The 14495-nt window shown below is 43.7% G+C and overlaps 1 protein-coding gene across 2 annotated transcripts in view; it reads left to right on the forward strand.

The window, feature by feature from the left end:
• MOCOS (molybdenum cofactor sulfurase) overlaps positions 1 to 14495 on the forward strand; it is a 423354-nt gene that overhangs the window by 350861 nt on the left and 57998 nt on the right. For both annotated transcript variants that reach the window (XM_077269558.1, XM_077269559.1), the window contains 4 exons: positions 1890 to 1971; positions 8870 to 8991; positions 9122 to 9227; positions 10582 to 10720. In XM_077269558.1, the coding sequence (XP_077125673.1) occupies positions 1890 to 1971; positions 8870 to 8991; positions 9122 to 9227; positions 10582 to 10720 (449 nt within the window). The remainder of the gene's footprint in view (positions 1 to 1889; positions 1972 to 8869; positions 8992 to 9121; positions 9228 to 10581; positions 10721 to 14495) is intronic.

Consider the following 14495-nt stretch of genomic DNA (forward strand, 5'->3'; position numbering starts at 1 on the left):
TATTAACAATATGTATACATTTACTGTACTTTGCGAAAAAATGATGGGATTCTGGGATTATTTAGGGCCTAGTCTGGGACTTATTATTTTGAGATCTAGTTTAGGGTTCACAATTTTTAGGTAACTGTTTTAAAGGTTTGAACATTTTTTATTCTGGTCTAAAAACTTTATATGCGTGTCTGGTCTGTCATCTGAATTAAATTTAGACTAGGCCTCAAAAATAATCAGACCACAAACCAAACTGTTAGTTTAATTTGGACCTCAAATTTAATCAAACCTCCAAAATAATCATGCCTCATATTAAACCCCAAAATGGATCAGATCTTTAAATTAATTCAGAGACCAAATTTTAAATGTTTTCAAATTTCAGGTTAGACCCCCCTAAATAAATGCTTCCTAGTACCTCTTGACACATAGGCAATCACTGGCCACAGCAATGACCCACCACAACTAGGAATTAGCAGCAGCTGGTCACTTGTTACTGTGTCAAGACGTCATCACTGCAACAGAAAGCAGAGACAGGCAGGGACTGATCAGTGAGGAGATTGTCACTTTCAATATTTTATGCCATTGTAACCATTCTTTCAGAAAAAAATGTAAGTGGGCAAAACCTTTGTTTCCATTTCAAAAAGTTTATGTCTTTTATACAGGTGATACGAACAAATATGTATGGACACTTAGCTCATGACCTCGTGACATCCTATAATTCTTCTGACAGTTAGAATAGTTTTTAATGCAGGATAATAAACTCTTTTTCTATGAAGAAAGAGGAGCTAAGAATTGCATCATCCATTATTATTTTATGGTCCATTAGGTCTACATGTAAAATATGCTGCCTACTCAGAAAAAGGGCATATTTTGTTAATTTCATAGATCACTTTGATAATGGGGTGAATGAAAATGATGTGGGGGTAAATACTTTTTCTTTTGTGCTTGTTTATGCCTTTAGTTGCTAATTAATCTTGCAAAACATATTCCCTGTATTAAAATTGAAAATGTCTGTAAGGCATTTTATGTTTTCTTAAAAAAAGGCATAAACAAAATCTCACCCCATTTGTATCACCATCTTCCATTGCACTGTTGTGCTCCATAAGGGACACCTCCCTGGAAGCTTCTACTAACAGCTGCAGGTTGTATAGGGCACCATACCTCTCGGTATTCTTAAACCCTTAGGGATACTACTTTATGGGTCAATGTGGTATCTGTGACTCTTTGATTATTTTTTTCTTGTGCCTCCATCTAAACCGCTGCTATATTTGATATACACATTATGGTGGGACATAGCCATTTATGGACTAATGATAATATGTATTTGTTCTTGGGGTGGCATTGAGGTATGACCTTATCTTGGGTCTGTGGTTTCATTCTTTGCTGTGTTGTGCAATTTTAATTGGTTTTAACTATGTTTGCAGTGTTAAAAGTGTGACCTAATAAATTTTGTATCATTTTTGATCTTATGGTGATCCCTTTCTTTATGCATGCTGCCTCTTTCTCTTTTTGCTTGTATGCATAAACAAAATCTGTCATAGACTGGTATGTTTGAAGAGAAAAAAGGACACCCAAAACCTGAAGATATATTCACAGGAAATTCCCTGTAGAGAAAATCTGCAGGAAGGCTTTGAATGCAAACGCTTTCTTCTGCAGAAGGAAACTTCACACCTTCTGTTTTCACGTTTCCATTTAACATTTGGCGCCACCTGCTGGACACAACTATCTTTACCAATAAATAGCACACAACTAGTTTTCCTAAGAATAGAAGAAAGCAAGGGTGATTACTTATCTAACTGGACACACACTATAACTGTCTGTCTTCTCTCTATTTTATACAACATTGTTGTTTGCTCTACACATTGGTTATTGAGTATGTTTGGTTTGTCCTTTTGTTCTAGGTATGTACCCCATTGAGATACCACTAAATGATGAGAGCAACCTGGCAGCTCAAATACGTCAAAACAAAGTTTGTGGAGATAGGTAAGGTTGTAAGACTCTAGGGTTTTGTGTAATATATCTTCCATATATTTTGCAGACATAATTCGTCACCTTGAGAATATATAGAATCTTAAAATAAGGATTTATTTACTTAACACAAAATATTTTTATCTATATATGGATGATATGGTGGCTCAGCGGTTAGTACTGCGGCCTTGCTGCATTTGGTCATGTATTCAATTCCCACCAAGGGAATTTAAGCAGATTTTTTTAATCTAATGGAGAGTTTACGTTATCAACTAGTATACCAAATGGGAATTGCAGTCACAGATAATGTAGTGGCTGCAAGGTGAAATTTCTTTGCCAGATGCATGATACCGCTATGTAAGGAACTTAGCCATTGAATCTACAAAAAGTGTCGGGTAAGTCACATATAGCTTGTTTAGTTACATACGGCCCAATTCATTAAGACGTCCATTCAGGTCAACCTATAATCTAATGTGTTGATCCATAGGAAATTATAAACTCTATTAAGCAGAATCTAATTACTCCATATCAGGGGGAAAATTTCTTCCCAACTCCACATACGGCAATCTGTCATGTCGGACGCTGTTCAGACCAGGTCGTTCGACAGACAGCGGTAATTCCGCTTTTGACCACTATTTGCTCATTGGCGTCGGCTAGATTTCATCTAGCTGTTCCGGGGTTAATTTACCTGATCCTTGAATTGGAAGCTGGGCCATGCCCATTGCCTTTAAATAGTTCTCCTGATCATTGGGCGTCGCCGATTATAGCTTCTGTCTTGTGCGTTGTTATCTCGGTCTGGAGTGGAGAGCTGGTTGTTGGAGATTCGTTGCTGGTGGTGTATTTTCCTTAGTCTTATTTACTCCTTCCTATATTTGTATTTATTTTGCCCTGCACATTTATAGTGTATTCCTGAGTGACTGCGGCGTGGTGTATATTTTCCTTTATCCTTGTCTGTGCTAACTGTGGGTATTGGTGTATTACCTCTTCACTGGTTGGTGGGTGGAGGTTTCAGCCTAGGGTTGAAACAGGAGACAGGGTGAGGTTCGAGGCCTGGACATGCACACCATCAGTGTAAACTCCAGGTAGAGGGTCAGTCAGGTTTTCCCTAGTCTGAGGGAAATTGCAGGGGCCCGGGTTATTAGCTCTCGCTCACCTAGTCTCCCCGTGACATTAAAATCGGCCCAACGAAAAAAAAAAAAGGGGTGTCTTTTTTTTTTTCTTTTGTCATGGATCCCATGACTTCCATAACCCGCCAGTTGGAGGCGCTGTCCCTACAGGTCACTGAGTTGAGGGGGGCAGTTCAGCAACAGGGACTAGCAGTATCTAATGTGCAAGCTGGAGTGACAGGAAGGGTTGCTGAGCCTAAATTCCCTTTGCCTGAAAAATTTGCTGGGGAACACAGTAAATTTGTTTCTTTTCATGAAGCTTGCAAACTATATTTCTGTATGCGCCCGATCTCCTCGGGTAATGAGGCTCAGCATGTGGGCCTGGTGTTGTCATTGTTAAGCGGGGATCCCCAAGCATGGGCGTTTTCTTTGCCATCTGATTCTGCTGCATTTGACTCTGTGGAGAGTTTTTTTTCCTCTCTTGGAAAAATCTACGATGAACCTGACAGAATGGCTCTAGCAGAATCTAAGATACGCACTATTTGCCAGGGTGAGCGAGTTGCAGAGGATTACTGTTCTGAATTTCGTCGCTGGGCGATCGATACACAATGGAATGATCCAGCATTGCGGAGTCAGTTTATTCATGGGGTTTCTGGAAGGGTTAAAAAAGCCCTTCTGATGTACGAGACTCCTGCTTCTCTAGATTTTGCTATGAGCCTAGTTGTCCACATTGATCGCCGTTTGCGTCAGGGGGAGCATGAGACACCGCCTATGGTTGCTGCAGGTGAGCCCACGGAGCCTATGCAAATCGCAGGGGTGTCACATGTGAAGCGTCGAGCCCCTGAGCTCAGGAAGCAGGGAGCCTGTTTTTACTGTGGTAAAACTGGTCATTTTATTAACATCTGTCCTCTGCTGTCTAAGAAAAATGCAAGGGCGGAAAACTTCTAAGCTCAGAGGGTGTGGAAGAGACCAATCTGAGCTTATGTATATCCTCCATGGTGGTTTCTCAATGCATGCTCCCTGCTAAGGTTTTTATCGCTGGCAGTGCGCTGCCAATTACTGTTTTTGTGGATAGTGGTTCAGCCACAAATCTCATTGATGAGGAGTTTGTGCGCACAGAAGGTTTTAGGATTGAAAAACTGTCTCATCCTATCCGCGTGGTCACCATCAATGCTGCTCCTCTCTCTCAGGGGGAGATTACTCAATTTGTGGCTGAGGTGAAACTCCACATTAGGGTTCTACATTCCGAGCGGGTTACATGTAAGGTGCTCAGGAATCTTCCTGCTCAGGTGGTTTTGGGTTTTCCTTGGTTGTCCATGCACAACCCGGTAACTGACTGGAAAATTCAGGACATAATTCAGTGGAGCGAGTTCTGCCAGGTGAATTGCCTGGTGACATGTGTGGCTGCGGTGACTTCAAGCGTTCCGGAGTCACTTCTGGATTTTGTGGATGTGTTCTCTGAAAAGGGTTGTTCAGAGTTGCCACCACATCGTCCCTATGACTTTTCTATCAGGTTTAAACCAGGGGCCAAGTTGCCTAAAGCAAGGATGTTTAACATCTCCGGTCCGGAGAGACAAGCGTTAAAAGATTATATTGCTGAAAGCTTGAGCGAAGGGCACATCAGGCCGTCATCCTCGCCGGTGGCAGCAGGGTTCTTCTTCGTGAAGAAGAAAGATGGCGGATTACGCCCGTGTTTGGATTTCAGGGAGTTGAACCAGATTACAGTTCGTGATCCATACCCGATGCCACTGATACCAGATTTGTTCAACCAGGTGGCGGGTGCTAAGTGGTTTACCAAGCTTGACCTCAGGGGGGCATACAACCTTATAAGAGTCCATCAAGGTGATGAGTGGAAGACGGCTTTTAATACCCCTGAGGGTCATTTTGAAAATTTGGTGATGCCTTTTGGGTTGACTAACGCACCTGCAGTGTTCCAACATTTCATCAATGATGTGTTCTCGCATGTTTTGGGGAAATTCGTTATCGTGTACCTAGATGACATCCTCATATATTCTTGCGACCGTGATGCTCATTTAAATCATGTCAGGCAGGTGTTACAGCTTCTCAGGGAGAATAAGCTGTATGCTAAACTTGAGAAATGTGTATTTTCTGTTCAAGAGTTGCCTTTCTTGGGTTATATTGTGTCTGCTTCTGGTTTTAAAATGGACGCCGCTAAGGTGCAAGCGGTGCTGCATTGGGAACGTCCTGATAACCTGAAAGCACTTCAGCGGTTCCTTGGGTTTTCTAACTACTATAGGAAATTTATCAAGGATTTTTCCATCATTGCTAAACCGCTAACTGACATGACTAAAAAGGGTACCAATTTCTCCGTTTGGCCTGAGGCTGCTGTGCGCGCATTTGAATTTCTTAAGAACAGTTTTGTTTCAGCCCCCATTCTTGTGCAGCCAGACGTATCAAAACCCTTTGTTGTGGAAGTCGATGAGTCTGAGGTTGGTGTGGGGGCGGTACTATCTCAAGGCTCATCTTTGAGTGGTTTGCATCCGTGCGCCTATTTCTCCAAGAAACTGTCGTCCGCCGAACGTAACTACGATATCGGCAACAGGGAGTTGTTGGCAATCAAGTTGGCCTTTGAGTAATGGCGACACTTCTTGGAGGGGTCGGTACATCAGGTTACTGTTATTACCGATCATAAGAATCTGCTGTATTTGAAGTCAGCCAAGCGTCTGTCCCCCAGGCAGGCTCGCTGGGCATTGTTTTTCACGCGGTTCAATTTTGTTGTCACTTACAGACTGGGGTCTAAAAGCACTAAGGCGGATGCTCTGTCCATGTGTTTTCCGGGGGTGAACCTCGGGAAGATCCAGTACCCATCCTCCAAAAGGGTGTTGTGGTTTCGGCTCTCACTACCGAGGTTGAGGCTGAGATTGCCGAGGCTCAGGAGGAGGTACCATCTGAGCTTCCCATCAACAAATCTTTTGTACCGCTTCATCTCCGCTTAAAGGATTTGGCGGAGCATCATGATGCTGTCCTGGCTGGCCACCCAGGGGTTAGAGGTACCTTGGAGTTGGTGACACGTCGGTTTTGGTAGCCCAAGATCCGACAGGATGTGGTCTCATACGTGTCAGCTTGTACCACGTGCGCTAGGGCTAAGACGCCCCACTCCCGTCCTGATGGCACACTACTTCCTCTTGAAGTACCTAGTAAGCCATGGACGGAAATCTCCATGGATTTCATCACTGATTTGCCCTCATCAGCTGGGAACACGGTCATCTTGGTGATTGTTGATCGGTTTTCTAAAATGTCGCACTTTGTGTCTTTGCCTTCGTTGCCTAACGCTAAGACTCTGTCTCAGGTATTTGTGCAGGAGGTGGTCAGACTTCATGGGGTTCCGTCTGACATCGTGTCTGATAGGGGGTCTCAGTTTGTGGCAAAATTTTGGAAAGCATTTTGCTCACGGCTGGGGATCAAGTTGTCTCATTCTTCGGCGTTCCATCCTCAGTCAAATGGTCAGACTGAGCGTATGAACCAAAATTTGGAACAGTACCTACGCTGCTTTGTCTCTGATAACCAGGAGAAGTGGTCTACCTTTCTTCCTTTGGCTGAGTTTGCCATCAATAATCACCGCCAGGAGTCGTCTGGGGAGTCTCCGTTTTTTTTGTGTTTACGGGCTACATCCTCAATTTTGTACCTTGAGTCAGAGGGGCTCTTCCAGCGTTCCGGAGGAGGATCAGTTAGGAGCACAATTGTCATCAGTCTGGAGGAGAGTTAAACAGCGCCTGTTGAGTGTGGGTGCTAGGTACAAACGTGTGGCTGACAGTAGGCGTGTGCCAGGTCCGGACCTGAGTGTGGATGACTGGGTGTGGTTATCCACAAAAAACATAAGACTCAAAATACCGTCCCTTAAATTGGGTCCACGGTTTATTGGTCCATTTAGGGTCACCGCCGTCATTAACCCAGTAGCTTACCGATTGGAGCTCCCTACGGTGTATAAGATACACAATGTGTTCCACAGGTCTCTTCTAAAGAAGGTGGTTGGCTCTGTGGACGCGGCGCCTATGCCACCTCCAGTCTTGGTGGATGGTAATTTGGAGTTTGAAGTCTCCAAGGTGGTTGACTCTCGTGTAGTGCGTCGCACTTTACAGTACTTGGTACACTGGCGTGGTTATGGGCCTGAGGAGAGGTCCTGGGTACCAGCCTCGGATATTCATGCGGATCGGCTGGTCAGGTTTTTTCATCGTCGCCATCCAGACAAGCCGGGTCCTATAAGCCGTGAGGGCCCTGGGGTCCCTCGTAGAAGGCGGGGTACTGTCATGTCGGACCCTGTTCAGACCAGGTCGTTCGACAGACAGCGGTAATTCCGCTTTTGACCACTATTTGCTCATTGGCGTCGGCTAGATTTCATCTAGCTGTTCCCGGGTTAATTTACCTGATCCTCAGATTGGAAGCTGGGCCATGCCCATTGCCTTTAAATAGTTCTCCAGATCAATGGGCGTCGCCGATTATAGCTTCTGTCTTGTGCGTTGTTATCTCGGTCTGGAGTGGAGAGCTGGTTGTTGGAGATTCGTTGCTGGTGGTGTATTTTCCTTAGTCTTATTTACTCCTTCCTATATTTGTATTTATTTTGCCCTGCACATTTATAGTGTATTCCTGAGTGACTGCGGCGTGGTGTATATTTTCCTTTATCCTTGTCTGTGCTAACTGTGGGTATTGGTGTATTACCTCTTCACTGGGGGGTGGGTGGAGGTTTCAGCCTAGGGTTGAAACAGGAGACAGGGTGAGGTTCGAGGCCTGGACATGCACACCATCAGTGTAAACTCCAGGTAGAGGGTCAGTCAGGATTTCCCTAGTCTGAGGGAAATTGCAGGGGCCCGGGTTATTAGCTCTCGCTCACCTAGTCTCCCCGTGACACAATCAGACTGGTTCCCTGGATCACTGTCCCAGCACAGATATTAGAACCTGATCCTGTAATGTAGCAATGACATGACGGAGCTCCAGGGCTTGGTTGTGGCTAGTCCCTGCCTAGTGTGAAGAGGCCTGGCTTTACATGGAAGCCAGAGGTGTCAAGGGTGAAGATTATTTTTTGTTTGTTGTTTGCAAACCCTCTACGGTTCAGCAAAATGTCAATGAATTGGCCGCCATTTTGGTGAATTGATGTGAGGCACATTACAAAAAAAATGTATTCTGGAGAGTACAGATTTTGTAAAAAAATTGAGTGAAATTCAATTCCACTAGAATTCATTTTTAGCCATCTCTAATCATGGTACTTAGTTCCTCCAGTACGCCGGGTGTTTGGACCTGATGAGTTTACAGTTTACAGCTCCGTACTTTAACGGAAAATTTATGGCATCGTCGTGTTCATTTCTTGTGTAGATACAGTAGAGAAGAAGGCATTTAATTGATTGGCCTTTCTCCATATGCTTCCACCATGTCACCCAGATTTTTTTTATAAATAGCCAATGTTATTATATTTGAGTCTTACTACTTATGTACTCCATGATTTTTCTTTTTTTCTTACTTTCTTTAGCAATGAGAAGACTATAATGAGGACAGTTGGCCATGAGCCCTTCTCCCCATGGCCAATTTCTGTTCTACGTAATTTTTTTATAAGTATATTCCATATAGCAGTAATGCAGTTCAAATGACATATATTCAATGCTCCCTCTGGTAACTTTAGGTTTTGCAGTTTATTAATATTACTGCAACTTGTGAAGTAGCCCGGGAATTTTAAACAATGGTTTTATTCTTTAGGAAACATAGTCTAAAGGTGACTGTATTCACGAAGACATTTTCTGCATAATGTGTTAAAAAGAAATTGCTACTGGTATTGAACGTGTTTCCCTTGTCAATAGGGTTCACACATACGACTGCGGGGAGGAAATCGCACGATGGTTGTCTAGTTTTCTTGATCGCAAGTGTCGTTTAATAAGGCAATCAGCAAATTTTCATCGCTATGGAGGTGCAAAGAAAAAAGGTATGCCGTGATCATATAGTGACGATTCTAGATCTAATTCATGAAGAATATTGTACTAGAATTGTAGATGATTTAATATTATGTTACCCATGATGTATGTCAGAGTTTTCATAGCTCAATTTCTTCTCAGGACCTGTGGATGCTAGTTCACCTTCACTTTCGTTGGTGAATGAAGCCCAGTACCTTCTGGTAAACGCAGCAAGCATTTTTCAGCTAAGCCAGAAAATATCACTCAGGTAAAATGACAATCTCCTAAAATCCTGAAATTGTATGAGCAGAGATTTGACAATTATGCACTAATACATATAAGGGTTGTCTAAGATTTATCTGAAAGAGATCCCTAGAAGCAGTAAGTGCAGTAAATGAACAATTACATTGCCAAATCAGACAAGGCGATGTTCTGGACTTGTTTTCTCATTTTGACTCTCATAGTTGTGGTCTACCTATGATGTCAATTACAGGCCTCTCTCATCTTTCTAAGTGGGAGAACTTGCACAATTGGTGGCTGACTAAATAGTAACATAGTAACATTGTAACATACTTTTTAAGGTTGAAGGAAGACTTTAAGTCCATCTAGTTCAACCCATAGCCTAACCTAACATGACCTAACATGGTGATCCAGAGGAAGGCAAAAAAAACTCATGTGGCAAAGAGTAAGCTCCACATTGGGGAAAAAAATTCCTTCCCGACTCCATATACAGCAATCAGACTAGTTCCCTGGATCAACTCCCTATCATACTTTTTTCCCCACTGTAATTATAACTCACCTTGAGGTCAAGTTCACACAACCGTATTTTCTGTCTGAATGATGTCCATGAAAAAACAGACCAATGTTATTCAATAGGGCTGTGTAGATTCATCTTTTATCACAGACAAAATCTGGCCATGAAAAGAAATTGCAGCATGCAATAGTCTCTTCTGATGAGACTATTAAAGTTTGTGTGCGGAATAAAAATCGGATCCCCTATGGATCAACCGTATAGCAGCCAATTATTACAGGTACTTTGCCGTTCTTGATATATGAAACAGATTGCATAAGTATAACATTGTCCCTTTTTTTCTGCATGAACATTAAACAATTTTTCAATGCTCTCATATGAACCTTGTCTAACTATTACTCATATAAGCCTGGCTGTTCCAGCATGGCGGCTTCCATGGTCTCCATCGGTGTTTGCGTGTGTGTGTATTCCCATGTTCACTTGATCCCTTCAGCAAATTACTGATTTCTGTTTTAATCCCTGTGTGAGACTTCTAAGGCCAGTGATTGGCTACAGTGGTCTCATGAGTACAAAGCACAACTGCAGAATAAGTAGGCAGAGATTGCCACCATAACGCTGTTTAAAAAGGCGAGTCATAGTTATTATGATATTTTAGTGCACTTGCGTTCAATAAGGAAGATTTTAGAAACATTGGACATCTCTTTTAAAGCTAAAGCTTATTTTTACCTGAAGCCTCTTGATCAGGTGTATACCTCTGTATAACATCTTATCTAAAAGTGTGTAATACAATCAGTGAACATCTTTTTCCAGTGCATTAATTTTATTGCCTTGCATTTGCTAAGACTAAGGATCCACGCTGCGTTTATTGCAGGGAGGACGCAGACCATGCTGAAGAATTTCAAGGAGATCAAATGACTCAACGCTTCCGAGCCAATTTAGTCATTGACAGCAACATACCTTTTCAAGAGGAAGAGTGGAATGAGGTTTTCATTAGCGGTTTACACTTCAAGGTACAATTGTTTAATTGAATATTAGCCATTCACTGAGCGCAATGTTCTTATAATTATACAAATGTATGTACTTCCATTTACTAGTTGACTAATTGGTAATTTAACACTCACAATTGAAAGGATTTTGTAATCATCGTAAATAGATAAAAATTTGAAAATAACTCGCTATTAAAAATCCTCTCCATTCTCAAGAATGGATGAGTTTTGAATACCATTGCTTACTGGTCCTTGCTTAGTTTACTGGTCAGTTTTGCAGCCTAAAGGCCCCTATACATATTAGACAGATAGTGGCCGACTCCATCAATAACAATAGGTTCGTCCAACAGTCTAATGTTCACGATCTCTACAGATAAAAAATATAAGGAAAAAAGAAGATCAGACATGTCTAATTTGTGGATCCTTTTGAGCGCTAACAGATTGGCAAAGCGAGCACTCCTGTGTATGGGAGATTAGGGCTAGATGGATGCCAGACGAAGGATCTGCTGAACTATCAATCAACTGACATCTATCCAAAATGTATGGGGCCTTTGCTAAAATACCTGATTTCCTAGGTAAGGAAAGCAGCACTTACAAGCCCTATTGGAAAGCTGGCAAGGTCATTGAATCCCACCAGCTTCAGTGCTACTGCACTACTCCAATGCTGCAGAATCAAAGAATCCTTTATTGCAGCATTGGTGGGTGCACAATGTGGGCCAGAGGCTTACAATGATGCTGGTCCACATTGACCCGCAATCAAGAGCACACCTTCCCTGTCAAGCACAAAGCCTAGAGGCTGGGGAACAGTACACTTCTGAAGGCAAGGTGAGACAGCCCTTATATTTTTTCTTTTCAGTCACTTTTCTTTACATCAACTCTATAATGGAATGAAAACCAAAGTGGTACATTTTCCACAGTAAATAGATACTACATTACTAGACATGGAGCGCCCCCAAGGGCAGTGGGCTACTCGGTACCGGGTCCTTCGGTTCACAGGGCGATGTCACGGTGGCTGACCCGGTCCATGGCCCTTGGGACGTCCGTGAAAAAGGGAAAGGTCTTTAAAGGGGAAATGTTCTAGCTCCACCTGTGGTATTCGGTCAGGGTGACCGATGCTTTAAGGGGTCCGCTAGGGTGATGCTATGGCAGCTAAATGGTATACCTTCCCACAGGTGAATGTTATGGTCTGGTGATTAAGGAGTGACATGCGACTAGCTCTGAGCAGGTGGTAACTATACCAACCGCAGTTCCTGATCTTAACACAGACACTAGCAGTAGCCGTGGGATGTTCCTGTCACTCCCTGGACACCTCGTCACAGCCGGAGATCTAGCTACCCCTAAAGGTAGAAGCAGGAAAGCTATCTTGCCTCAGAGAAAATCCCCAAAGGATAGGACAGCCCCCCACAAATAATGACTGTGAGAGGGGAAGGAAATGACATACGTAGTATGAAACAAGATTTAGCAAAGGAGGCCACTACTAGCTAGAAAGAATTAGTACAGGACAGAACACTGTGCGGTCAGTAATAAAAACTAGAAAAAGTCCACCGCAGAGAAATGCAAAAATCTCCACACCTGACTAAAGGTGTGGAGGGCAAACTCTGCTGCCCAGAGCTTCCAGCTTAGCTGACTAGATACATACTGATAGGCTGGACAAATGAGCAAAACATAGAAAGTGCTAAACAACAAAGTCCACAACAAGTGAACTGCAAAAAGACAAGCAAGGACTTAGCTTTGCTGAAATGGTCAGAGTGACAGGGAAATCCTCAGAGAGCCATGACTCCAAGCTCAACAATTGAGCACTGGCATTGAATTAAGGAAAAGGCCAGACTAATATAGCAGAGCCAGAAAGACGATCAGTGAAAACAGCTGCTGATGCTAAATCCAAGAAGCAGCCATACCACTCAAAACCACAGGAGGGAGCCCAAGAGCAGAACCCACAAAAATGCTACTTATAACCACCGGAGGGAGCCCAAGAGTGGAATTCACAACAGTACCCCCCCTTTGAGGAGGGGTCACCGAACCCTCACCAGAGCCCCCAGGCCGATCAGGACGAGCCAAATGAAAAGCACGAACCGAATCGGCGGCATTAACATCGGAGGCAACCACCCAAGAATTATCCTCCTGGCCATAACCCTTCCACTTGACAAGATACTGAAGCCTCCGCCTCGAAAAACGAGAATCCAAAATTTTCTCAACCACATATTCCAACTTCCCCTAAACAAACACCGGGGCAGGAGGATCAACAGATGGAACAACGGGTACCACATATCTCCACAACAAAGATCTATGGAAAACATTGTGGATGGCAAAAGAGGCTGGAAGGGCCAAACGAAAAGACACTGGATTGATAATCTCAGAAATCTTATAAGGACCAATAAACCGAGGCTTGAACTTAGGGGAAGAAACCTTCATAGGAACATGACGAGAGGATAACCAGACCAAATCCCCCACACGAAGCCGAGGACCAACACACCGGTGGTTAGCAAAACGCTGAGCCTTTTCCTGAGACAACGTCAAATTGTCTACCACATGAGTCCAAATCTGCTGCAACCTGTCCATCACAGAATCCACACCAGGACAATCAGAAGGCTCAACCTGCCCTGAAGAAAAACGAGGATGGAAACCAAAATTACAAAAGAAAGGCGAAACCAAAGTAGCCGAACTGGCCCGATTATTAAGGGCAAACTCGGCCAACGGCAAGAAAGCCACCCAATCATCCTGATCAGCAGACACAAAGCATCTCAAATAGGTTTCCAAGGTTTGGTTAGTTCGCTCAGTTTGGCCATTTGTCTGAGGATGGAACGCCGAAGAAAAAGACAAATGAATGCCCATCTTAGCACAAAAGGCCCGCCAAAACCTGGAAACAAACTGGGAACCTCTGTCAGACACAATATTCTCTGGAATGCCATGCAAACGAACCACATGCTGAAAAAATAATGGAACCAAATCAGAGGAGGAAGGCAATTTAGGCAAAGGTATCAAATGGACCATTTTAGAGAACCGGTCACAAACCACCCAGATAACAGACATCCTCTGGGACACAGGTAGATCCGAAATAAAATCCATGGAAATATGCGTCCACGGCCTCTCCAGGACAGGCAAAGGCAAAAGCAACCCACTAGCGCGGGAACAGCAAGGCTTAGCCCGGGCACAAGTCCCACAGGACTGCACAAAAGAACGCACATCCCACGACAAGGAAGGCCACCAAAAGGACCTAGCAACCAAATCTCTGGTACCAAAAATCCCAGGATGACCGGCCAACACAGAACAATGGACCTCAGAAATTACCTTACTTGTCCATCTATCAGGAACAAACAGCTTCCCCACAGGACAGCGGTCAGGTTTATCAGCCTGAAATTCCTGAAGCGCCCGCCGCAAATCAGGGGAGATGGCAGACAGAATCACCCCTTCCCTAAGAATGCCAACTGGCTCAAGGACTCCAGGAGAATCAGGCAAAAAACTCCTAGAGAGGGCATCCGCTTTAACATTCTTAGATCCTGGAAGATATGAGACCACAAAATCAAAACGGGAGAAAAACAGGGACCACCGAGCCTGTCTGGGTTCAGCCGCTTGGCCGACTCGAGGTAAATCAGATTCTTATAATCGGTCAAGACCACAATGCGGTGCTTGGCTCCCTCAAGCCAATGTCGCCACTCCTCAAATGCCCACTTCATAGCCAACAACTCCCGATTGCCGACATCATAATTGCGTTCCACAGGCGAAAAACTTTCGTGAAAAGAAGGCACATGACTTCATCAAGGAACCATCAGAATTCCTCTGTGACAAAACGGCCCCTGCC

Source organism: Ranitomeya variabilis, chromosome 6 (assembly GCF_051348905.1).
Source record: "Ranitomeya variabilis isolate aRanVar5 chromosome 6, aRanVar5.hap1, whole genome shotgun sequence".
In the NCBI taxonomy this organism is placed as follows: domain Eukaryota; kingdom Metazoa; phylum Chordata; class Amphibia; order Anura; family Dendrobatidae; genus Ranitomeya; species Ranitomeya variabilis.